Source organism: Falco rusticolus, chromosome 9, assembly GCF_015220075.1.
Source record: "Falco rusticolus isolate bFalRus1 chromosome 9, bFalRus1.pri, whole genome shotgun sequence".
Classification (NCBI taxonomy): domain Eukaryota; kingdom Metazoa; phylum Chordata; class Aves; order Falconiformes; family Falconidae; genus Falco; species Falco rusticolus.
The window spans coordinates 41,205,425-41,226,970 of NC_051195.1; the positions used below are offsets into that span (position 1 = coordinate 41,205,425).

The 21,546-nt window shown below is 48.8% G+C and overlaps 1 protein-coding gene across 2 annotated transcripts in view; it reads right to left on the reverse strand.

Annotated features, from left to right (window-relative positions):
- Positions 1-844: 844 nt before the first annotated feature.
- Positions 845-21,546, reverse strand: part of COL27A1 (collagen type XXVII alpha 1 chain) — a 159,511-nt gene continuing 138,809 nt past the window's right edge. For both annotated transcript variants that reach the window (XM_037400496.1, XM_037400497.1), the window contains 20 exons: positions 17,829-17,885; positions 17,626-17,679; positions 16,628-16,681; positions 15,131-15,184; positions 13,523-13,576; positions 13,340-13,447; positions 12,842-12,949; positions 11,259-11,366; positions 9,024-9,077; positions 8,365-8,427; positions 7,831-7,884; positions 7,052-7,087; positions 5,996-6,013; positions 5,577-5,612; positions 5,217-5,243; positions 4,909-4,974; positions 4,359-4,527; positions 4,080-4,189; positions 3,090-3,308; positions 845-2,588 (listed from right to left, as the gene is read on the reverse strand). In XM_037400496.1, the coding sequence (XP_037256393.1) occupies positions 2,442-2,588; positions 3,090-3,308; positions 4,080-4,189; positions 4,359-4,527; positions 4,909-4,974; positions 5,217-5,243; positions 5,577-5,612; positions 5,996-6,013; positions 7,052-7,087; positions 7,831-7,884; positions 8,365-8,427; positions 9,024-9,077; positions 11,259-11,366; positions 12,842-12,949; positions 13,340-13,447; positions 13,523-13,576; positions 15,131-15,184; positions 16,628-16,681; positions 17,626-17,679; positions 17,829-17,885 (1,596 nt within the window). In that variant the 3' untranslated portion in view covers positions 845-2,441. The remainder of the gene's footprint in view (positions 2,589-3,089; positions 3,309-4,079; positions 4,190-4,358; positions 4,528-4,908; positions 4,975-5,216; positions 5,244-5,576; positions 5,613-5,995; positions 6,014-7,051; positions 7,088-7,830; positions 7,885-8,364; positions 8,428-9,023; positions 9,078-11,258; positions 11,367-12,841; positions 12,950-13,339; positions 13,448-13,522; positions 13,577-15,130; positions 15,185-16,627; positions 16,682-17,625; positions 17,680-17,828; positions 17,886-21,546) is intronic.

The following is a 21,546-nucleotide window of genomic DNA, read 5'->3' on the forward strand; positions in this document are numbered from 1 at the left end:
CTGGGGCCAGGTGACCTCCTTAGCAAGGAGATGTTGGGTTTCAAAGTCAGCTTGGAGCAACTGAGATGTGATTTGGGTTTCAGCAATGAATAAAAAATCAGCTCGGCTCTTTCCTCCCCCTTTTTTAAATTTTATGGTTTTTTCTTTTCCTCTTGCTCCCCAGCACTGCGCCGATGGCAGTGGGTGAGCGTGGCGCCGCGCAGGAGCAGGGAGGCACCAGAATCCCAGCCTTGTCATTCATCGAGCATTGGAATCATTGTGCTGAGGGGTGGGCAGGTCATGCCGAGGAAGGGTTTTGGGCTGGGGGTTGGGGTCCCTGGCTCACCTGGAGGGGCTCTGGGCTGGGGGGGTGTCTCACACCAACACCGGCATCCCCAAGCAGCGGGGTATTGCTGCACCTCTTGCCCACTTAGTTTCCCATGAAGAAGCAAAAGACCCAAACCAGTCCCATTTCATTGCCTCAGTTTTAAATATTTATTTAAAGTAAAAAAGAAAAAAAAAAAAAGGAAGAAAAGAAGTAGAGAAGGAAGAAAAACTTTAACGAGAACAAACGGTAACTCCAGTCTTGAGAAAACATGGAAAACTGATGGTGAGAGGATGAGAGAGGGCAAAACCAGGAGTGTGGGAGTGTGCGCAGGGGAAGGCAGCAAGCCTGATGAGCGATGGTGATTTTTGGCCTGGGGGTGCTGGGGTGAGCTGCCCCGGGTGGGGGTGAGGTATTTCTGAGCAGAGGCAGGGCTGCATGGAGGGTGAGGTATTTGGGACAGATCTTGTTAACCTTTTCTGATGGTTGTTGGAAACCAACCAGCAGGCAGTAGTTAAAAAAAAAAAAAGTACACAAAAAGAGACTCACATATAATTTTTTTTTCTCAAAAAATAAAATCCATAGTCCATATGAGACATGAAAACTCCAAACAGGCACTGAAGCATTTCTGATACAGTACAGCTCTGATTACATCAATATTATTCCTTATATAGAATTAAAGATTACCATAATTATCCTCTTAAAAAAAAAAAAAAATCCTCCAAATTTACATATAGAGACTAAATTTCTACAAAACTTAACAAAACAAAACCCCTCCAAGCCCGGCTGGGTTCTGGAACACGGTACCATCGTGTCAGCCTTGGCGGAGCGGCCAGGCAGGAGGACTGTGGCGCTGGGTTTAAATACGAGCTTAGACCAGGGACTCGCTGCAGGCACCAGCCAGCATGGACGTGGCCAGCGCCGCTACAGCAACACAAAGTACGTGACAAACCAACTCGAAAATAGCTCTCTGAGGCTCAATGCTTACAGATGAGCTGCATCCCTCACTCCCCTCCCAAAGCAGTGAAGTGCTGATTAACAAGAAAGAAAAAAATAAGGAAATTTGCTTTTAAAATATCCTGTAAGTTATTTTGGACACGGTTTGAGTTGTTGTGCACAATGGACATCCATGGCGATGAAGGGATCCCTTTAAAGGTGGCTGTTTCTTGGATTTAGCTGTAGAGCGTAACCTCCTCTCCTCCCAGAGAGATGGTCCTGTGGGCTTTTTTTTGGGTCTGTGGCAAGACACTGTAGCACCTTCACAACCTTAAATAAAGTCATATATATAAAATAACACACTTTTTTTAAGAGCACCAGAGATTTCACAGTGAGAGGTAGAAACAAATCAGACGAGCCCATCCTCTCTCTTGATTTTAGCACCAATCTCTTTCCCTCTCCTCCTTCCATTCCCCCCTATTGGCTTTGGGACTCTCCCCTACCCTAACACCACCCATGAGCAGGGATGTTGATTAAACTCACCCATGGAAGGGGGAACTTAGAATGTTTTTTTTCTCTCTCCTTTTTTTTTTCCTCTTTTTCTTTTTGCTTTAAATAATATAATATATATATATTGTTTCTTCTAATATTGCACATCGAAATGCTTCCGGTACACAGAGCAGCCAGATTCAACTTGCAGCTCCGCCTGGGAGACCTGATGCAGCACGTGGCCATCCAGAAGGCGACAAGCTCTGAGAGGGAAGCTCTATCTTTTAATTACTTTTCAATGGAAAGAACATTTGGTAACTCAGGAACCAGGTAAGACAAAATGGGGTGGGTGGGGGGAACCCAAAAAAACACACGCTGCAAGTTGCTTGAGGTTTCTCTCAATATTTTCTTTGGTCATGGAAAAAAGCTTTGTGTGTGGAACTGCTTGCAACATCTAGTCCCCTGACCCCTTTTCACTGTTCACATCCCGACTGATACCCGCTTCCCCTACATCCTTGTTATTCCTCCTTCCAACAACCTGCTGAGTTCAGTAGATCACGGGTTCTTTGAGACTTTGAGCCGAAGGCTAGAGCAAGAGTTGACCCAAGAGATACAGCCCAGCTGTCCCTGCTGCAGAGAGGTGGGAGAGCCCGTGTGAAACACCGGCCAGACGTGGGGTCAGAGCCTCGGAGCCCCGTGGCGGTGGCTTTGTTCAAAGGAAGCACACGGGGCCGACTTCGAGGTGGTATTGCATTCCTGGCTCGGATGGGGGAAGGTTGTAGATGTTGACAATTGGCAGCTGCTGAGGGTCCTGTGTCCGAAACGAAAAGAGAGTCTGATGCCAGCGTCCATCCTTGATCTGTGCAGAGAGGAGGGACAGAGAAAAAGCTCTTTAACTGGGGAGTGAATCCTGCTGGAAAGGAACGCGTTCCAGGAGGTGTAAGCTTGAAAAGCCCTGTGTGAGACCAGGGACTGCCCTTTGGGCTGGGCAGGTCTGGGGTGAGGCTTAGAAAGCATTTTGGGGAACCTTTATCCTGGTCAAGTGGATGGTACCCGAGCTTGGAATGGCATCAGCCAACATGGGCTCCTGCTGCAGTGAACCCGAAACACAGGTGGCTGTCACTTAACTGCTGCTACATGTGACATCTCATGGTGGAATTTAGTATTTTGCTTTCTATTTGAAGGCTGTTTACTTAACAGGAACTGCTATAGCATCCTGGAAAACCAGAGCGGTAGACTGGAGCCTGCTCCCCTGGACTTGGTGGAACAAGCGGCGCGGGTGGACTCGAGCCCGCTGCATGCCCTGAGCGGGGCAGCTGGGCACTTCGCTCCAGCGCTCGCCTCTTCCGCAGCAACGTACCTTGCAATCATCCGCTGCCACTTCTGGCCTGAGCTGCCCGCCTGCCTCAAACATCTGTCCGTTCCAGGCCCTGAAACGCACGGCTTTTTCCGAAGGTTTCTCGGAGGAACCTTCCCGCCAGACGGAGGTATTCAAGCAGTGAATGGTGATGTGCTGCACCACCTCTGAGCTCAGGAGGCGGAGAAAGTTCATCTGGACTCTGCCGATGTCAAAATCCAGCTGTGAAGGGGACAAGGTGTTGGGGCGTGTGGCTGCAGCGGCAGGGCCAGCGCGAGGTGCGACGGCGGGGTGGGCGTGCTGCGCCTCAGCTGGCAGTGCCCCTGCGCCGTGTCCGGGGCTGGGGTGAGGGTGTGCATAAGAGCCAGATGCCAAGTCAATCTGGAAAGTTTTCGTGGGGACACGGCGGGTCATTTATTTTTCAGAACAAACTGTCAGGTGCTTAAGTAGGAGGAAATTAATGTAAACTTTGAGCACATACTTCTGCAAAGCAGCAATGCAGCAAAGCAGGAGGTTTCTAGTTCATCTGCGGGTGAGCCCAGGTACTGTCATTGGTATTTTTGGTAGAGGTGCTCCCTCAGGAAAAATCCTATAGCATTAACTTCACTGGAAACTTAAATATTTAAGCTGACCTCACTTTTTCAGGTGGCAGAAAACAAAATGCAATAGTGACCTGAACATAAGTTAATTCAACAAAGCATTTGGGAGCAGAATGTTTGCAAAATTACTGGCCTCTGTTAAGGTTATGTGTTAACTAAACATTGCTGGAAACGTACTGCTTTGTCTTGACAAGAGTCAATAAGTCTTGGGCATATTTTTTAACTGCCTGCGGACAGTTCTGAATGTTACAGCTACACCAACTCTGTCTCGAGGAGAAACCAGTGTGCTGTGTCATAGCGGTCACCGTCCAGTGCCCCGGGACAACACACCCCTGGGTAAATATTTTGGAATAGTAGTATGGGAAATGCCATGCTGGGGCTGAGCTGTGTGTACCTTGGAGACGGTGATGGGGCTAAGACACGTCTGCCCGCCGTTGGTGAAGTTGCAGATGACCTGTATGGTGTCCGAGGAACAGCCAAGATTTGGGTCAATCCAGTAGGTACCTGAAGGAACGGAGGATTCTGGGATTAACAAGGACACCTAACCTTTTCTGTGGATGAGAAAAGGGAAGTTTTGTTTTCTGCATCACTGGTTCCAGGGAAGGAGACCAGTTTGGGCCATGTGGAACAGCCCTGTGGAGGATGCAGCCTTTGCACTCTCGGGGCTTCCTACCATCGTTCATCTTCTGTTCACAGTTCATGAGGTCTCGACAGATGCGTGCAGGGTTCTCCTTGGTTCCCAGGGGTCTTTTGATGCTCTGAATGAGGTTGCTGAGGTAGTGTAGAGTCTTAAAGATCTCCCCTCCGTGGTCCAGCATGAGAAGGTCTGGATGTTGGTAACCCTGGAGAGAAAAGGAGGCAAAGTCAGGTGTGTCTTGGGGGGCACCGGGTGCTGTAACCACAAGGGTTTCTGCTTTTTCTGTGGGAAAACTCAGTGGGTCAAAGCCAGGCTGTGTTGGCTGGGATCCGGCGAGCTACAGCCCTTGCCTGGAACAGGGCATCTCTGAAGTGCTGGCAAAGTCGTGAGGTCTGAAGCCTCATAAACAAACCCATATCCTTTAACTGGATCTTTGCATGCATAAACCCCAGGTATTCCACAAGAACAGAGACAAATCAGAGCTTTGTGTATAAACTTTAAGTACACAGGAAGAACAAGCAACGCTGTGACCGTTCCCAGCCTCCAGCTCCAGCAAGGACCAGCGAGTTCAAAAGTACTGTCATACCTCTGTCTTGAGTGCGGTGTTTGAGTCGATCAGTGTCTGGAAAGCTGCCCCAAAGCCATCTTGTTGCTAGTGGGGGGTGAAAGAGATGGTAATTGATATTGTTAGAACCTGAACAAACCCTGATGCAAGCAAATGCTTCTCAGTCTAGGGCTGCAATTCAAGCATTGCTCTGCTAACACAGCATCTCTTGCTGGACCCAAGTGTGTGTCTCCAGGGTCCCAGCAGCTCCTTCTGGGTGTCCCATCAGCACCTTGGCTCTGCATGACTTATTATCATTGTTAAAAAACATACAGAAAACAGCAACTTACAAATGAGGCTGGAATTCCTGGCGGTCCCTAGAAATCAAAGCAAAAAAGGTGCATCAGCCAGAAAGATGGGCAGTCACTATTGCAAAGATACTCAGTTGTGTCCTTTTGAAACCCTCTTTCCCTTGGAGTCCCTCAATGCAGACGAGTCAGACAGCCAACAATGCTGTCTCTATAAAGTACTTGGAGATGGTGCAGGCTAAAGCACCAGAAACACTAGACCATTCACACACACGTTTTTGCATACAAGGAATGGGGCTAAGCTCTAATTTCCAGTGAGTGAACAGTCCCTCTGGAGAGTATGTTGGCAAAAACTTTAGCTTGTTTCAATAATGTCTTTGAACTCTTTCCACATATACTTACCGGAGGGCCAGGGTGTCCTCGTGGGCCTGGAGGACCCTAAAGACAGAGTGGCATCAGTTAGTGAAATACCTCCAGTTTACATTTCCATTTCTCATGGTTCTCACCAGCCTGAATCTGTTCCCTGTTGAAATCCTCTAGGCTTTTGACATCTTACAGCATCTTCTCCCTCAAACCTTTCAGAAGACAGGAGGTGGCCCCACTTCATCCATCTCCCACCTCTAGGTGCATCTGTCTGCACTTGGTCCATACTGTATCCCTTGTTCCCAGCCCGTAGCTCCTTAACAATCATTAACGCCATATCCCCAGGCACTTATCACATTCCCTGTATGCATAATTACCTACCCTGCAGCTTTACATTTGCTAAAAGCAACTGTTTTATTTAAATATATTAGTCAGAAAAAGTGATTTCAAATACTTACCCTTGGACCTTGTAGACCCTGCAGAAAAAAAAAGGCAAAAGCTGTCAGAAGATGCTCATTAATAAACCAGAATTTCTCTGTAGGGTTGTGAGCTGCTCCCAGGGTGCCTGTGCAAGGGCTGGGTGCTGTGCTGGAAGGACAGTGGAAAACATGGGCCAGCAGTGTGGGCCAACAGCAGAGAGGTGGCTGTGGCAAGGGCTGCTCATGGCCCTGGCACCAGCAAACGCTTGCCCTGGGGCTCAGGTACCCGCAGCCCCCTGTCCTCTGCTGTGCCCCCGGGGGTGGACAGTGGTGAGCAAGTAGAAAGAGAGGCAGCACCCTGGCCTGCTAGAAACATGCACTGGGACTTTTGGTGTCTGTGGGACATGTGCTTGTAAGAGGTCTTGTTTGAAGAAGGCATGAAACAGAAACAGCCTTCTGCACTAGCTGTGCGTGCTGGGTTCTGACGCCTGGACCAATGCCCTGCGTACTGGAACAACCACTGGCTGCTAAAGGAAGCAACCCAGAGCCACATTATGGGTAACGAGGAGGACGATCAACATGTAGCCAGCGTACCCCACACGTCCCCTGCACAGTGAGCACACCAAGGAGCTATGAGCAGGTGCACAAGTCCATCAGAGCTGCCGCAAGGATGGGACCGGAGGAAGCGCAGCAGGGCAGCACATGCCCTGGCCCTGCTCCCCCAGCTGTGGGGGTGCACCCCGGCTGCCCAGACAGGTCCGTGCCCCTGGCCTGGGTGGCCTGTGGTGTCCTGAGCTGCCGCTCACTGTGGTTTGTTCCTAGAGATGCCACAGCCACTGCTAACAGGGTAAAGCGTTAGCTTTTGTGGTGTCATTGGGTGACGTAAAACTTCAACAACAGAGTGGGTGTGTATGTGCATATGTGGATGCACATACGTGACTAGACGTGTATGTCTTGCCCTTGTGGGAGCCTGATGCCACCACCATGCTGAGCCAGAACCCAAGCAGGTACAGTGGAGCCCAGCATGACTCAGCTGCTCAGAGAGAGGGACCCTCTTAACGCAGGACGCACCCCAGTGTGCAGACCAGCACTTACCACTTCTCCACGGCTGCCCTTGTCTCCCTTGGGCCCCTGTTAAAGCAGACGAGGCAGCTGTCAGTGACTTAGCAAGCTGTGCTGCTGGGATGTGCTGCCACCCAGAAGCCCCTTGCAAGGACCCAAGTGCATCTTTAAACAAATCAGCCCAGGTTGTCATAGTGGTCCACCCATCCCAAGGCAAAAAAATAGCCATTACTGGATGTTTTGGCAATGTCCAAGTTTATCTCACTGGCTTTCATCTCTGCCAGTAGCAGCCTCTGTACCGAGCTCTGAGTAGCGTCATGCTCATGCTTTTATGAAGCACTGACCTCAACTTTAGTCTCTGCTCAGTGCCTTTGGCATTCTGGGGTAGCCAGGGATTTTCAACACTTCCCAGAACCGAGCTTAATTTCCCAGTTTAATACATTTATCAGTTTTTGAGGGTGTTTTTCTCTGGTTTTTTTTTGTCCCCCCTCAGGCCAAGTTCTTTGGAAATTCTGGCAGCTTGCTTTTGAAAAACTGCAATAACATTCTTGTCTTCTAGTCTGAGCCAATCTATTGACACACTGGCACTTAGGTAGAGTTGCTCCTCACTTTTAAGCTAATAACATCCCTGCAACTACACATACTGCCAGAGACTAAACCTGCACTTCTTTCAAGCTGCTCATCTTAAAGTCCGTTTCGCTTCCCTCATTACAGCAGGACTTGGGATTTACTTATGCTGGCCTCAAGCATCTTGGATCTCAAACACTGCACTCTTCTAAAAAATACAGGCAGAAAAAAGCACCGATACTTACTGGACTTCCCTTGGGACCCTGAATGCCAAGTGGACCAATAATTCCTTCTTTTCCCTAGAAAAGAAAAAGTATGTGTGAACCCTCACATGGGAGCTGGCGGTTGCTTCTGCCATGGCAGACTCAGTAAAGACACTGAATCGCTTTGCTGCTGATCGTAGGATTCGCTGTAGCTGAAATAAAAAACTTTCAAAATGCAAGTCCAAAGATACAAGCCCTCACAGTACAGTCATGACAACCCACGTAAAACCTCAGAAATTCCAGAAACAGAAAGATTTCAGTGTAGCTGGAGTGGTTTGTGCAGTGGTTCACAGCAGCACGACTGTCCCCAAGGCAGAAGGGATCCATGCATGCTTGGTTGCCTACAGCCACGTTCTGGTGGCCCAGAGGTGGTGCCACGGCCACAGCTTGTCTGCTGGGCATGCGGTGAACAGTGAGTGGGCTGTGTGCCTGATAGCACCCTGCAGCCTCACAGCAACAGAGGGGGGAGGAAGGAAGAAAATCCTCCGAAACCAAACAAACTGAAAAACCACTCACCATGAGACCAGGCGGCCCACGTGGTCCCTGAATGCCTTTGAAACCAAGGTCCCCTGGGGGGCCCTGCAAGAAAAATGAGATGCTGGGTCCCCTTGATAAACATACCCCATGTTTATGCCCCTGCTTACAGCTCTGCTGCAAGGACCGAGGTGCTGTCTCTTGTATATGGGAATGGGAAGGTCAAAATTTTAAAAAATTCTCTTCCCACTCCTGTTTTGCAAGCCCTTTACTTTCTACAGAAAACAAAGCTGTCCTCTTTCACCAGAAAAATTATATGCTGATTAAATGAGTCTACATTTCAAATCAAGGCTCTCAACATTAGGAATGCATATCAGTGTCTCAGGTACAGGGCGATGGCTGATGGTGGAAGTACAAGTGTCTGAAAGACATTCAGGTGGGGAAAACAGCTCCAGGGTCTGTAGGACAGCCCTTTTCCCTCTACCATCAACCCATTTTAACAGGAATAAGCTCCAACAAAGCATGTGTAAATGCATACTCATTTAACAAATGAAGATGCATAATAAACTAAAGTTGGAATCACAATTCAATTTCAATCGTTTCTGCAGAGCTGCTAATAAGGTCCTTGCAACAAGTATTGCATTGTCCGCCTCCAGCAAAGAGAGGCTAGAAAGCCAGCTGGTCACAAGACAGCCTCTTACCTTTGGCCCAAACATGCCCACAATCCCTGGAAATCCTGCCTCGCCAAAGTCTCCCTGCAAACAACAGCCAAGACAAACACAAGAACAAAGAACAACAGTAAGTTCACACCGAGTGGCTGGTCACTCCAAGAGTTTGGCCGTTCAGAGAAGAGAAATCCATTAGCATTCTTCAGTTTAAGCAGGAATGATGAGGAAGAGGTATGAAAGAAATCTGAAGGAGGAATTAAACAAACATCGGGCTAGAAGCAACTCCAGAAGATCTCATAGACTCGTAGATTACTCAGAGCTCACAGACTAAGCCCTTTCCCCCCCCGAGATGGGAGGCATAGCTACGCTATTTCTAGCAGATGCTTGCCTAGCTTGGACCACAGCAGAAGCAGGATGGAGAGGATCTACTCTGAGACTGGTCTTGGAAGTTCATGCTGCAAAAAAAAAGCCTCAAAGCACCTTTCAACAAGCTCTTCTTTTGTTTCTAATACCAGCTGGACTGACCCACTAAAGGATAGTTTCAAACTATGGTCATTCAAGTTTTCAAAGAAGTGCATGTTCCTACAACATAACCTCCCACTCAAACCCAGGAAAACCGTGCAGGGATTTTTGCTCAGTTTCTGAGGAAAAATAAAAATAAAATATTTGGAAGGCCATCAAGCTTGGATTAGCACATAGCATGCACTCTGAGAACAAAAAACCCCACACTGGGTAGCATGTCCTTACGTAAACACCCTCATTTCACCATGTTTGAGATGTACGTCCTTCGATATTTGTGGGCTTCTCAGATGTCAAAATGCAAAATGATTCAACATTAAAAAAAAAAGGGTCAGAAACATACACCAGATGATTCATCTACAGCCTTAGGAACATGAGAGGTGGAAAAGGCTTGTTTGGACTCTGGGCAGGACTATGTGACCCATGCTGGATTGTACTTTATGGGATGTTTTACAATGTCTCGTTCAGCCCAGTTGTAAATGAGTCAAGCGATGGGGTTTCCACCACCTCTATTACAAGGCTATTCCAGAGTCAGTCAAGAGACCTCACTGTTAGGGAGCTTTTCCTGCCACGACAGAGAGAAACTGCTTGGCAAGAAAGAGCTTGGTTGGACTCAGTGGAGCATAAAAAACTTTCCAAGGATACAAATTGATTTAACTGCCCATTTATGGATCCTGGAAAGGAAAACTGCTACTAACGGAGGACTAAGGATGTTCCTGCATCAGGAGAACCAACCAAGCCCTCTTTCTAAAGGAATTTAGGGCAAAAGTAAATGGGAAGTCACAAGTCTTTAAACACCATGGAGTCCTCTCTGCTAAGGGAACCTGGTCACCAGTTACGCAGCAAGGCAGGCAGCGGCAGCGCTGGGCAAAGGAACCTGCTGCTTGTGGACGCAAGAGGCAAAGCAATATTGTTGCTGTGTTGTTGGCTACTGGCTTTCAGCCTGAATACCGCCCTCACAGGGTTTTATATAACTTATACAAACAAGTACATTTTAATTGAGGTAGTTGGGGTTCACCTTGTTCCTTGTTTTGTATTAGTCCTAATCTCTCTTTTCCTCATGTTAGTTTTATACCCATGGCCTAACTAGCCCCCCCCAATGGTGGTCCCAATCTAAATAGCTGAAGTGTTCCCAATGGCAAAGCCCGACATCAGCACTAACCTGGGCAATCCCGTTGCACCGCAAATGGGAGCAGCAGGGTTAGGAGCCTGCCTTGGAGGGGGTGCTCTGAACTCGCAGCTGCACCGCCCTCAAACCTGCGCTGGTGACGCCTGCTCCTGGACCTCCTGCATGTCCTAGCAGGGCTACAGACCCTCCTCGGCTCGCACCTCTGGATGGCTGGGGGTGCACAGTTCGCACTGCACACCCACGACCTCCCACCGGCTCCATGTGCTGCTCCCGTAACAGCCCTCCTGATGACGCTGCTGAGGGGTGTTTGAGGTGGCTCTGCAGCCCGGCTGCCAGCACACCCCACAGCCTCGTGACCACAGGCGTGAGGATGACGCGAGCAGTCGTGCTGTCCTGGGGAACGCGGCCGTGGGTCGGGCAGCTCTGCGCGCAAGCGAGCAGTGAAGAGCAGGGAAGCACACACACTGGGGAGAGCTGTGCACTCACACACAAGCTAGTTATGGGCTCCCCTGTAAAAGACCCTCCCAGGGTTCACCCTGCTACCCCAGCCTGTGGATCTGCACCCCCTCCTTCAGGAGACAGCTTGGAGTCAGGTCTGGCCAGCCCGGTCCATCACTAACCGGCTGTCCTTTGGGTCCCGGCTCGCCAGGGCTCCCTGGAAGGCCCGTTCCTCCCGATGATCCTCGCTTCCCTGTTTGGCCACTCTGTCCAGGCAATCCTCTTTCACCCTAAAAATAACAGAATTCAAGTAATTCCAAAGAACAGGAGCTAAATATAACAACACTCAGCCGAAACAGCCATAGATGGAAAGCTGGAAAAGGGTGGTTCATTGGGATAAGGAATGCGGTTTCATCAGGAGACGCCTCAGGTCCGCTAAGGCGGATTGTTGCAGGATGCACAGTGTGAGACCAGCGATGGGCACGGCTAGGTCCCCTCCAGAGCTTGACGCAGAGCAGGAGCTTCAGCAGAGCTGTACTGCCTGCATCGGGGCCAAGGACAGCGAGGGGGTGAAACGCTTCTGTCTGTGCTTCCGTGTGCTGTCTGTCCTGCCCTGCAGTTTCCCATCATCTCTTCCCCCAGCAGGCTAGCAATTGATAATTAATCCATCTAAAATGCTGAAGACATGCCAAGCCTTCAGCGGGAGGACTTGAATCCAGAGGCTGCAAAGCCAACATTTTCCCCAGCACCAACACCGCAGCCCCCGGACAGGAGAGGGGTTCCGAGAGCCACCACCACGCTTTGCTCCCCACCTCCTTCCCGCTGCCCAGCGCTGGGAGCAGCACAAGCCCCAGCTGCTCCATCTGGGGCAGACTGGGAGAGAGGAGCAAAGAAGGCGAGAGCCTGGGATGGCAGAGCAGCTGGGAAAGGGGCACATTTCCCTGGAGGCAGGGAACAAGCCTGTCACAGTGACACGAGGGTCCTTCCGCCATGCCTGGTGGCAGCCTGTTATTCTGACCGAGGCAGCTGGAGGGCAGCAAGTGACAGTTTAAGGACGATGTGCTGCGGGAGGCGTGATTTACATCTGAGCCGATCACCCCTCCAAACCCAGCTGGAGTCTTCCTATTTACAGAGTCTTTCTACAAGCGGCTGAATTGCTGTTGGCCCAGTTCAGATCCTGCGGCCAGCCTGGACCAGGGCAAGGACCAGGAAGAAACCTCAGGGTCACTAAAGCAGACTGTCCCGGCTTCCACCCAGAGCGATGTCCAAGCCCATACCGGTTCCAGCCAATCCAAACCTGTAAATATATCTGCTAAAAACCAAGCAGCACAAATTTCCCTTCAGCAGTTCAGGCCTCGCAGAGCAGCAGCTAGAGGACACCTGGATTGCCCACGGAGCCATCCATCCCGGACATCCTACAGTTCCTTTGCAACTTCTCCAAGACCATGGTATTGTAGCCAGGTTTCTAATGAAAGAAGGTTAGTGTTCATAGTGTGGGTACGTGTATCTGTAGGCTTCTGAGCTCAGTGACCTTTGACAAAGGAGGAAGGTCTCTGGGACACTCAGCTGCTGTGAACCTTGTGGAAAAGGATGGATGGATGGATTGGATGGATGGGTGGAGAGAAAGATCTACTGAGCCTCTTGCTATGTGAAAGACGGCAACAGGAGTTGAGACTTTATTAGACCTTGGAGAATCAAGCTCTAGAGACAACAGGCTCACAGACTGGTTTGCGCGTAGCAGTATCTTAGGGAGTCAGAAACCCACCTTGAATCCTGGTGGTCCCTGGGCCCCAGGGAGTCCTGGTATGCCAGGGTTCCCTCTTTTGCCTGGCATCCCTGTCACACCTTCTTCCCCATCATCACCCTGCTCTCCCTAGAAAAGAAACCCAAAATAGTTTATGAAACAAGATGTTTTTTCCACCTCTGCAAAGCCTCTGAGGTGACAGGGGAGTGGTGTGATTCTGCCCTCCGCAAGCACCGTGCATCTGGGCATGGGTGCATTTGCGGCGATGCATAGAGAAGTCAGTGCATGCAAGTATCTGTCAGGCTAGAAACACAGGTTTATTTACAAACTCGGCCATGCAAAGGCAGCTGCTGCCTCTATGTGCATGTGAGATATGAAGAGGAGTATATGATCCACTCTGGGTACATGTAAACTGGAATATCTATAGCTGGACTGGATCTGTTTCTCTTGTGCTTTTAGCTTTCCAGCTCCTAAGCTGCATTTGCTGTTGATGTTACAAGGTTACAATTGCAAACTCACCAGCATCCCAGGCACGCCATCCTTCCCCGGCACTCCATCCACTCCAGGGGCACCCTCTTGACCCTGCCTTCCCACCACTCCTCGAGGACCTGGTAGCCCAAGGATGCCCTAAAATCATAAAGGTGTTAGTGATGGAGCTCCTGGACAGCATTTCCTGGGGCAGAAAACTGAATTTTTACCTACCGGTGAGCCTCTGCTCCCTGCATTGCCCCGTGCTCCTTGCTTTCCTTTTTGACCCTGCAAGTATAAAAAGAAAGACATCAAAAATTGCAGCAGTTCTAGCACAACTCCACTTGGGAGCCTGACTTCAGGGTGTGCTTTTGCATAGTGGTTGGGAAGAGTTTTCTAAAAAGGAGATTTATAAAGTACGTTGCTCCAACACAGGGGAATGAACTGCTATTTGGTTTTATTACAAGTGATTCTTCGTACGTCTTGAGAGTTCTAGGGCAGGAATGAATAGCTAGAAGGCAAGGACCTACATTTTTCCTAATACAGAGCAGATGAGGACAAATAAAGCAGGATGAACTCAAGGGAGGACTCAGTGCACTGGCAAACATTAGAACAAGATGCTTAAAACCTGCATCCTCTGTCAGTTCATTGACAGCACCGTGCTGAACCAAGGACCCAGCAACTCTTCTGCAGGCCGTTCAGTAAAGAGCTTTTCTCTGCGAGGTAGTTCCCTCTATTTTGGAAAGTTAATGGAAATGCAAAGGCTATCTTGTGTCTAAAATTTGCAATGCTGCTTTGTGAATAAAGACATAAAAGAAATACTCCTGAGGTTTATTAGCTGTAAAAAGGATTAATTTCTGCAGAATGAATGGAAAACTCAGCCTCATCACCTTCACCAGAGCTCTCTGAGTGAGGTCATGCACTAAAGCACTTTTAAATTGAAGCACTGCATTTTCTGTGCATTGTTTCTCCATCTGCAGAGGACCAGACAGGCCAGCTACACGAAAGAAATGCTCCTGGGGGTGCTTTCTCTGCTATTCATTAGACCCAAAGGCAGTTCCACATTGTCCATCGATGCGTTGAGTTTATTTATCTTATCACCTGGTGCACTTTTTGCCAAGAACGCCTACTGTAGGTTAAACTATCTTCTGGCATTACCCCAGCAGCGTCAGATTAAAAATCCTGACATCTGCCAAAAGGGTGCAAGAATTTGCTGAGTATTGAGATCACATGCTTATGTTTTAGCAAATAATGTCCTTGATCTGTGAGAATAATTAGCAAGCTGTCATTATAGCCAGATGTGGAGGCAGGAGTAGGTATGAGATACCCCAGTAAACCCTGAAGGACCCAAGTGTACTGTGTTTTCTTGCTCAATAAAGGCAAGAAGTTAGAGGGACTTTTCCAAGAAACATAACTGCATGGATAAATGGGCTCCAAATCTGGAAGGTTTCAAGCCAGAAAAATTTACAGTTCAAGTGAAAGAGAGAGACACTTGCCTGGCTCAGACCTCCTTAGGGACAGACGAGCCAGCTGTGGCTGGAGGCACCACAAACAGGGATACGGGAAAGGGACACAACCCATGGCAGTGACTAAAGACCTGCCCAAGATTCACCCATCGTACTGGAGCTGTAATTCTCTTGATCTTCTCCAGCTCCACAAAGCCAACAAACTATTGGGCTTGGACACTCACATACATGTTTACAGCCCTCCCACTAGGTTCTCCACAGCCTTTCAAGGCGTAGACCATAGGCCAAATCACACATGCTGGGGAAAAACATGAGAGTCCTCTTAGACGTTTTCTTTAAACTTGGGACACTAGAAATCCACCCTACTGAAACCTACCACATCACCTTTGGATCCCTTTGCTCCTGGCTGGCCTGGTGGTCCAGGATCCCCCTACAAAACATAAGCAAGAGAAATCTGCTTGAAATTCTCTTCTGGCAGGACCTTGCACGAAGTACAAAGAACAGCATTTTTTGTGCCCTAACAATGCTGACTGTATGGAAACAATTCAGGGGAACAGCCTGTGCTCAGACAGGGCCCCTGGGGAAAAAGGAGCAGGGAACTGTCTCCAGAGAGCATTTAACAGGGTGTCAACTGGGGAAGCAGCAATGCTACCCCCTCACTTGGGTGGTGTTTGCATTCGTGGAAATCATTCACTAACTCCCAGATGGTGCCTGGAAAACAGTGCTGAGAAGTGGGCAGGAAGGAGCCCATTTGGAGAAAGGTACTGCAGAAGCTACGTGCAGAGTGAGGAGTTTATACAGGGATGGCATCTTCAGTGTTGGTACTACCTCCCTCTTGCACGCTGCAGCCCTTCCTTATTTCGCCTGGATGTCAGCTATTAGAGAGCTGCCAACGGAGGAGTAAAGTGGAGAGGATATTTCACTGCTGTCTTAGTGGTCTCCTCCGCATCATGCATGTCCTCCCTCATGTCCTTTTCTTCTGGCCATCCAGGGATTTCTTGTGTGTATTTGTGTCAGGGGCAACTTCTGGACTAACATCAAAGAAGAGGTAAGCCAGGACCCACTTGCAGAGCTCTCCTTCCTCCGCTTGCTTCTGAGCCATGTGTTTCTAGTGACTCTTACTAAAGACAATCCAGAGCTCCCGCTTCCATCTAAACTAGTGACATCTGAGGGGCTGCCACCACTCAGGATAAACTGCATCTACTGGGGAATGCAGTGGCTCTAGCCATTTCTAGGCCGTAAGACAGAGCACTAAGGCTTTACCCCAAAATAGCATTTGTTCTTCCCAGCAGCCCTACAAAGAATGGGAATAGATTCAACTTTATTTCTCAATACAAACCATGTCTAATGTGCTGCTGCACTCACACTTGCAATAGTCCCTCACACAAATTAGGTGCTGCCATGGGTAGCAAGGGAATAAAAAGTCCTTCCCTTAAATTTTGATTTAATTGAGCTTTTCATAAATGTACTGGTCTGAGAGGGAACACCATGCGGGCAGAATAATACGTTCTCACCTTGTGCAGGACCAGCTCTCACCAGCAGTGTGCCAAATGTATCATTTCCAAGCAGACCCTTTCACTGTCACTGTCACCTCCCACCACCCATCACCTGAGATTTCCAGTCCCTCTTGGACCGTTCAGAAAAGACAGTTTTGGAGACAGGCTTCTGGGAGCACCCCCTGCTCCGTCACCCACTTGTTAGTCTCAACATGTGGCCCCAAATGCCCCTTCCGTGGGCCTGGCTTACAGAAATGCTGTGTCTCACAGCCACCACACGCCCCTCACTGCAGCCCTTCCTACCTTCCCTCCCTTTTGCATCTCCTTTTCACATGCACGTGACATAGGGTAGCTTACAATGAAGCAGTATCTCTTACAGGTAAGCCTTGCTGTCCAGGTTTTCCTCTTTCTCCATCAAGCCCTTCTTGACCCTTAAATAAAAAAACAGAGGGAACATGTTTGTTCTTGGATACTTTTGTGGCAATGGGAAACAAAAATGGATGCAACATGCTGTACGGGGCAGGAGAAGGTGTACATATCTGCATCCTGCTAACACAGAAACGTTGGACTGTGCGTCCTCCATGATTTCTCATTGGAAAGAACTAGCTAAGAGGAACTGCTAATCACCATCTAAGCAGTAAAGAAGGCTCTCCAATGCACCCCTAAGTACAAGCACTAATGTCAGCAAACAGTTGGAGACTGCTGTTCTACGAAATCAGGCAGCAGCACTGCTACCCTGGTGAATTTAAACTCTTCTGTACATTCCTGTAAGGGGTCGCTCTGACCAGCTGCTTTTGGATGGAGGTAGGAGTCCATAGAGCCTTTGCAGATCAGCACCAGCTGGCTGGAGCTGTCCCGCACAGAGGGCATCAGGAGCACAGGGGATCAGTTCATACCCCTGGTGTTGCTTTTGAGAGAAATCTCGGTAAGATTTCGGAAGCTTCCAAACCTCCAAGTTAACAGAGATCTTCCCAAGAAAGTCTACAGCCATGGGCACATCAGTCTTGACTTTTGTCCAGCATCGACATGACCACTCTTGTGCACATCTTCCCCAAGGTATTTTCTTGATAATCACAGATATCTCTGATGAGATGGTCCTGCTCATTTTCAGTCTAGTGTGCTTAGGCAGGTGCATGGCCTTGTGAGGTGCTGACCTGCAGGACCTACATTTGCCTTCAGCAAAATTTTTACCATTTCAGGTAAAGTTACCTGAATTACTCGACTGAAACACGGCCACGTGCAGCGGCTGACAAGGGACAACAGGGAGTTACGAATTGTGACTACTGGGCAAAAGGTGGACCTTCTGCGGGCTGATGCAGGTTGGAAGCACTTCCTCAAGACAAACATTTCTGAATCATGTATTGCAAATACTTACAGGATAACCAGGGTCTCCAGGCTCCCCTCGATCACCTCTGTCACCAACAGGGCCCTACAACACAAGAGTTAAGGTGGACGGAAACAATGCAATCTGCAATATCGCAATGGCTTGTGCATGTTCCACAAGTAAGGAAGAAACCCAACTAATCCACCTGCAAAAATCAGGCCAGGATTGAGTAGGGAAGGGATTTAACATCTTACTCTGTCTCCAGGTGGTCCCTGTGGTCCTTCTACCTTCCCGTCATCGCCTTGTTCTCCCTGTGAAAAAAAAATGCTACTATTAATATAGGCAGCATCTATATGGCAGGTGCTTCTGTACAGACCCGGTTCACTCCTCCCATATTGTGGGCCTCTAAGTCAAAGTCTCTGTTGACTTATTAACTTTTCATCCAAAGAAAGTCTAAACAATTTTTTTTGTTTGTTTTTTTTTTTTTACTTTTCATAACCTAGACTACACGGACTCTTCACATGGCTTTCACAGTGGTTGTTTCTGCCCGGTCGAACCATCCTCCCTAAGGAACCAGGTGCAAAGGGTTATTTTCAGCAATTCTGAAAACGAAGCAAGAAGCACATAATTACAACAACATGGGAAATGGTTCTCTGCCTCTGAATTTTATTGCTGACAGTTAAACCAAACTCTTTCATCAAGGACTTCCCCACCCTCATTGAGTGCTGTCCAGGCTGTCATGGGAACCAGGGTGGTCTGGATGGGCTCCCTGGTTGTGTCACCATTGTGGGCTTCTCTTAGGCTGCTCAGGTGACAGGGTCAGCCCCTTGCACACTCACTGCATGAGCCCCTCCACTTGCTCCCCAGCAAGAGCTCAGAGCTCATGGTTTGGCTGGCAGATAACGTCACCCAAACTGTTTATAACTGAGGTCTCTCTAAAACATCCACAGAGAGATCCCTCAAGATTTAACACAGACACTATTTCTTTTAATTTTGTTGTATAAGTCACTTAGGGTCATGGTGTCCTATTTTCTCTGGAGTCCGGCTCAGAGGCGGCTGTTTCTTTGCTCTCCATAGAGGATTGCTACATTCCAGCTCCTCCAGTTTTTGGCTACTTCATATCTCTGAGTCCTCGGCACTCTGGCTCTTTAGGATGAACATGCCTCAGAGCTCCTTTGATGTTGCAGCTACTGGAGAGAGGAGGTCTGGGGGGCTTCTGGCACAGCAGAGCTGCTGTGTTTGGAGTGCTTGGGGTTCACCTAGAGCCTTGAACATCCAAATCTCCATAGCTATGCAGAGCCAAGTTTTCCACAGACTTCTGTAACTCTCAGTGGTTGTGTCAGCCCTTTCTGGTGTATTTACGACTGTCTAACTTTCTCTCTGGGCTACTCTCATCTTCTGTTTGAGTTGCAGCTGCTGACAGTAAGGGTGCTTCAGCAATTTCTCAGTGATCCTGGCTCTGGCAGAAGGCATTTAGGGTGCTTTGCTTGTATGTGATGTCTGGTAATGCACACCTGGAGCAGTGAATAACCCTCTGTGAAAAAGCTCAGAGAGTGGAGCCCGTATCTTCTTTTCTGTAGGAGCTGGGTCACGGCTTGGAATCTGGGCTGTGCCACTGCTGAGGGACACGCTGACCCACACTGACTTCTCACAGCTGAGCACTAGGATTGATGTTCACAGCTTGGTGGAATGAGGCTTAGGATCTGGCAAAATCTCTTGCAGTGAACCTTGACAGATAGCAAAGAGCTCAGCGCACCCCTCTCATTACACGCTTGATGACAGCGGCATTTTCTTTCTCTGCAGCTGTGACGTGTTGGATGAATGTCACCAGGATTTCATATGTACGCACCGGTTATTGCCTTTAAGAGATCGTGTGCTGGGTGGGGTACTCCAGCATGCTTGCCTGGAGTTTTGAGGAGGTATTACGGTAGAAGAAATATATAGGGAGAAACTGTGCCAGGATGGCTTGAGAACATAGTACTGAGCAACATGGATGGAGAAATTTGGGTAGCAGAGTAGAGAGAAGGAAAAGCAATGCCTAACAGGCTCTGCCAACAGTTTCCAGTGCTACTGAACTTGCCGGTTGAAGTCAGCAGCAGAATATCTGGCAACTGGTTTGCTTTCTAGCCACTATCAAAGGAATGTAGGCTAGAAGGAAAACAAAGCCACCGCTTCTCTCAAGACTCAGAGAAAAAAAATTAAAAATCCCAGTATACGTGCTACTATGCAGAAGTCTTGGCACCGATTGCTTCTTCCCAAATGCGATGTGAACACCTTGCCATCTGGGAGCTGTGATGAGCACCATGAACACAAAGAAAGCTCATAATTCTGGAGACCCTTGAAGAGCATCAAGACTCACAGACTTTCTCCCCAAAGCTGAATTGTGGCTTCGTGATCTCTTGAGTCTAATTCCTACCTTGTCCTTTGTCTTCTGACTGAGAAAATCCTGCAGCCTGGTCAGCTCTAGGACTGCGAGACTGAGCTCCTCCAGGACTTCCTGATGCCTCAACTGCTCAAGAGGGAGATGAAAGGTCTGCGCTAATGCTTTGGAAAGTTGCAGTGAAAAAAAAGTTAGAGTAAAGGGCAGCAAAGTAAACATGTTGGGATACAAATGGAAAATGCATGGAGAAGGGAAAGCTTGTTGTTGTTGGCTCCTCTCCCAAAGTGAGATACACCAGTTTGTAATTTTTAAAAGGATCCCATCTGGACTGCTTTAAGCAGCTGCCAAGTGCAGGCGTCTGCTCTGAGCAAGGCCTCTTTGAGGAGCTGTAAATGTATTAAATGCGGCGGAGTAGCTGGCTGGCATGGCACAAGGGAGCTGGATTCCACAATACATGCCTCTCACTAAGGCGCTTTCTTCTCTGGAAAAGGGAAGACCTTCCCCACCATTATACATCCTCCTTTGGCACAGCTAAGTTTACCACTTTGTTTGAAGCTCACAGAGCAGTCATGGTCCCTTTTTCCTCTTCACTTCTCAGATTCAGGCTTCCATTTTCATGTTCACATGTGTGTGCAAAGTTACAGATGTCTGGAGGGAAGGAACCCATCTATCCTTAGGCTGGGATCCAGGCAACTCTTAGGAGATAAGAAGGAAGAATGGACAAGAAAACTTAGATGCAAGACTTTTATGGAGCACCTGGATGCTGCAGGAAACGGTGCTGGAGGCTCAGCATGCCACGCTGTGCTCTCCTCCTTCAGACAGAGCTCTCCCCAGCAAGTTGCCAGCAGACCTGATGACCTTCCAGGAAGACATGAGATCTGGCTGTCAGTGGTCATTAATGGACCTGCCTGTTCTCAGCAGGATGCGTTAGATGCTTTAGTGTCTTTGTCAGGCTTCAGTTTATTCATTTTATCATCAGCGTTGCTGTGCTCTGATGACACCAGATACATGTTTTTTCTGAGGAGTGCTCTTCTAGTGTCCATTTGCAGAAGAGTATTTTGTTGGTGAAGGGGAGAGTGCTTCACTGAGCACTTTAGATTAATAATTTGGGGATCATTTGCTACTGAAACCATGGGAGCTTTCTGGCCAGGCACTCAACTGACAACGTGCTTTGTCGTGAGCTCTGGCATTGTTATCCTGGGCTGGCAGTGCTTGGTTAACACTTGCCACTTCCCACACGGCCACTCAGCAGAATGCACCTGAGGAGGAATGCTGCTGAAGTCTGGGAGAGCAAGCGGTGCAGCTCAGGAAGCGGATGGGACAGCGTTAGAAATGCTGGGGGAGGAGAGGAAATTCAGCAAGGGAGCGATGGAGGTGTGGAGCAGCAGGAACATCACCAGCTGTTCTTCCATGGATGCGTTTCAGCAGCAGGAAATGAGAGAAAAAGCTGCATGACCATTGTTCATCCCCAAAGCAAAATTTCTGAGGCTTGTGAATATCTTAGCGGAACAGAACGGTTCACCCTGCCTCACGGACTCCCAGCCATCAGCACGAAGATCCACTGCTGCGCAAGGGGTCTGGGGGCAGAGCAC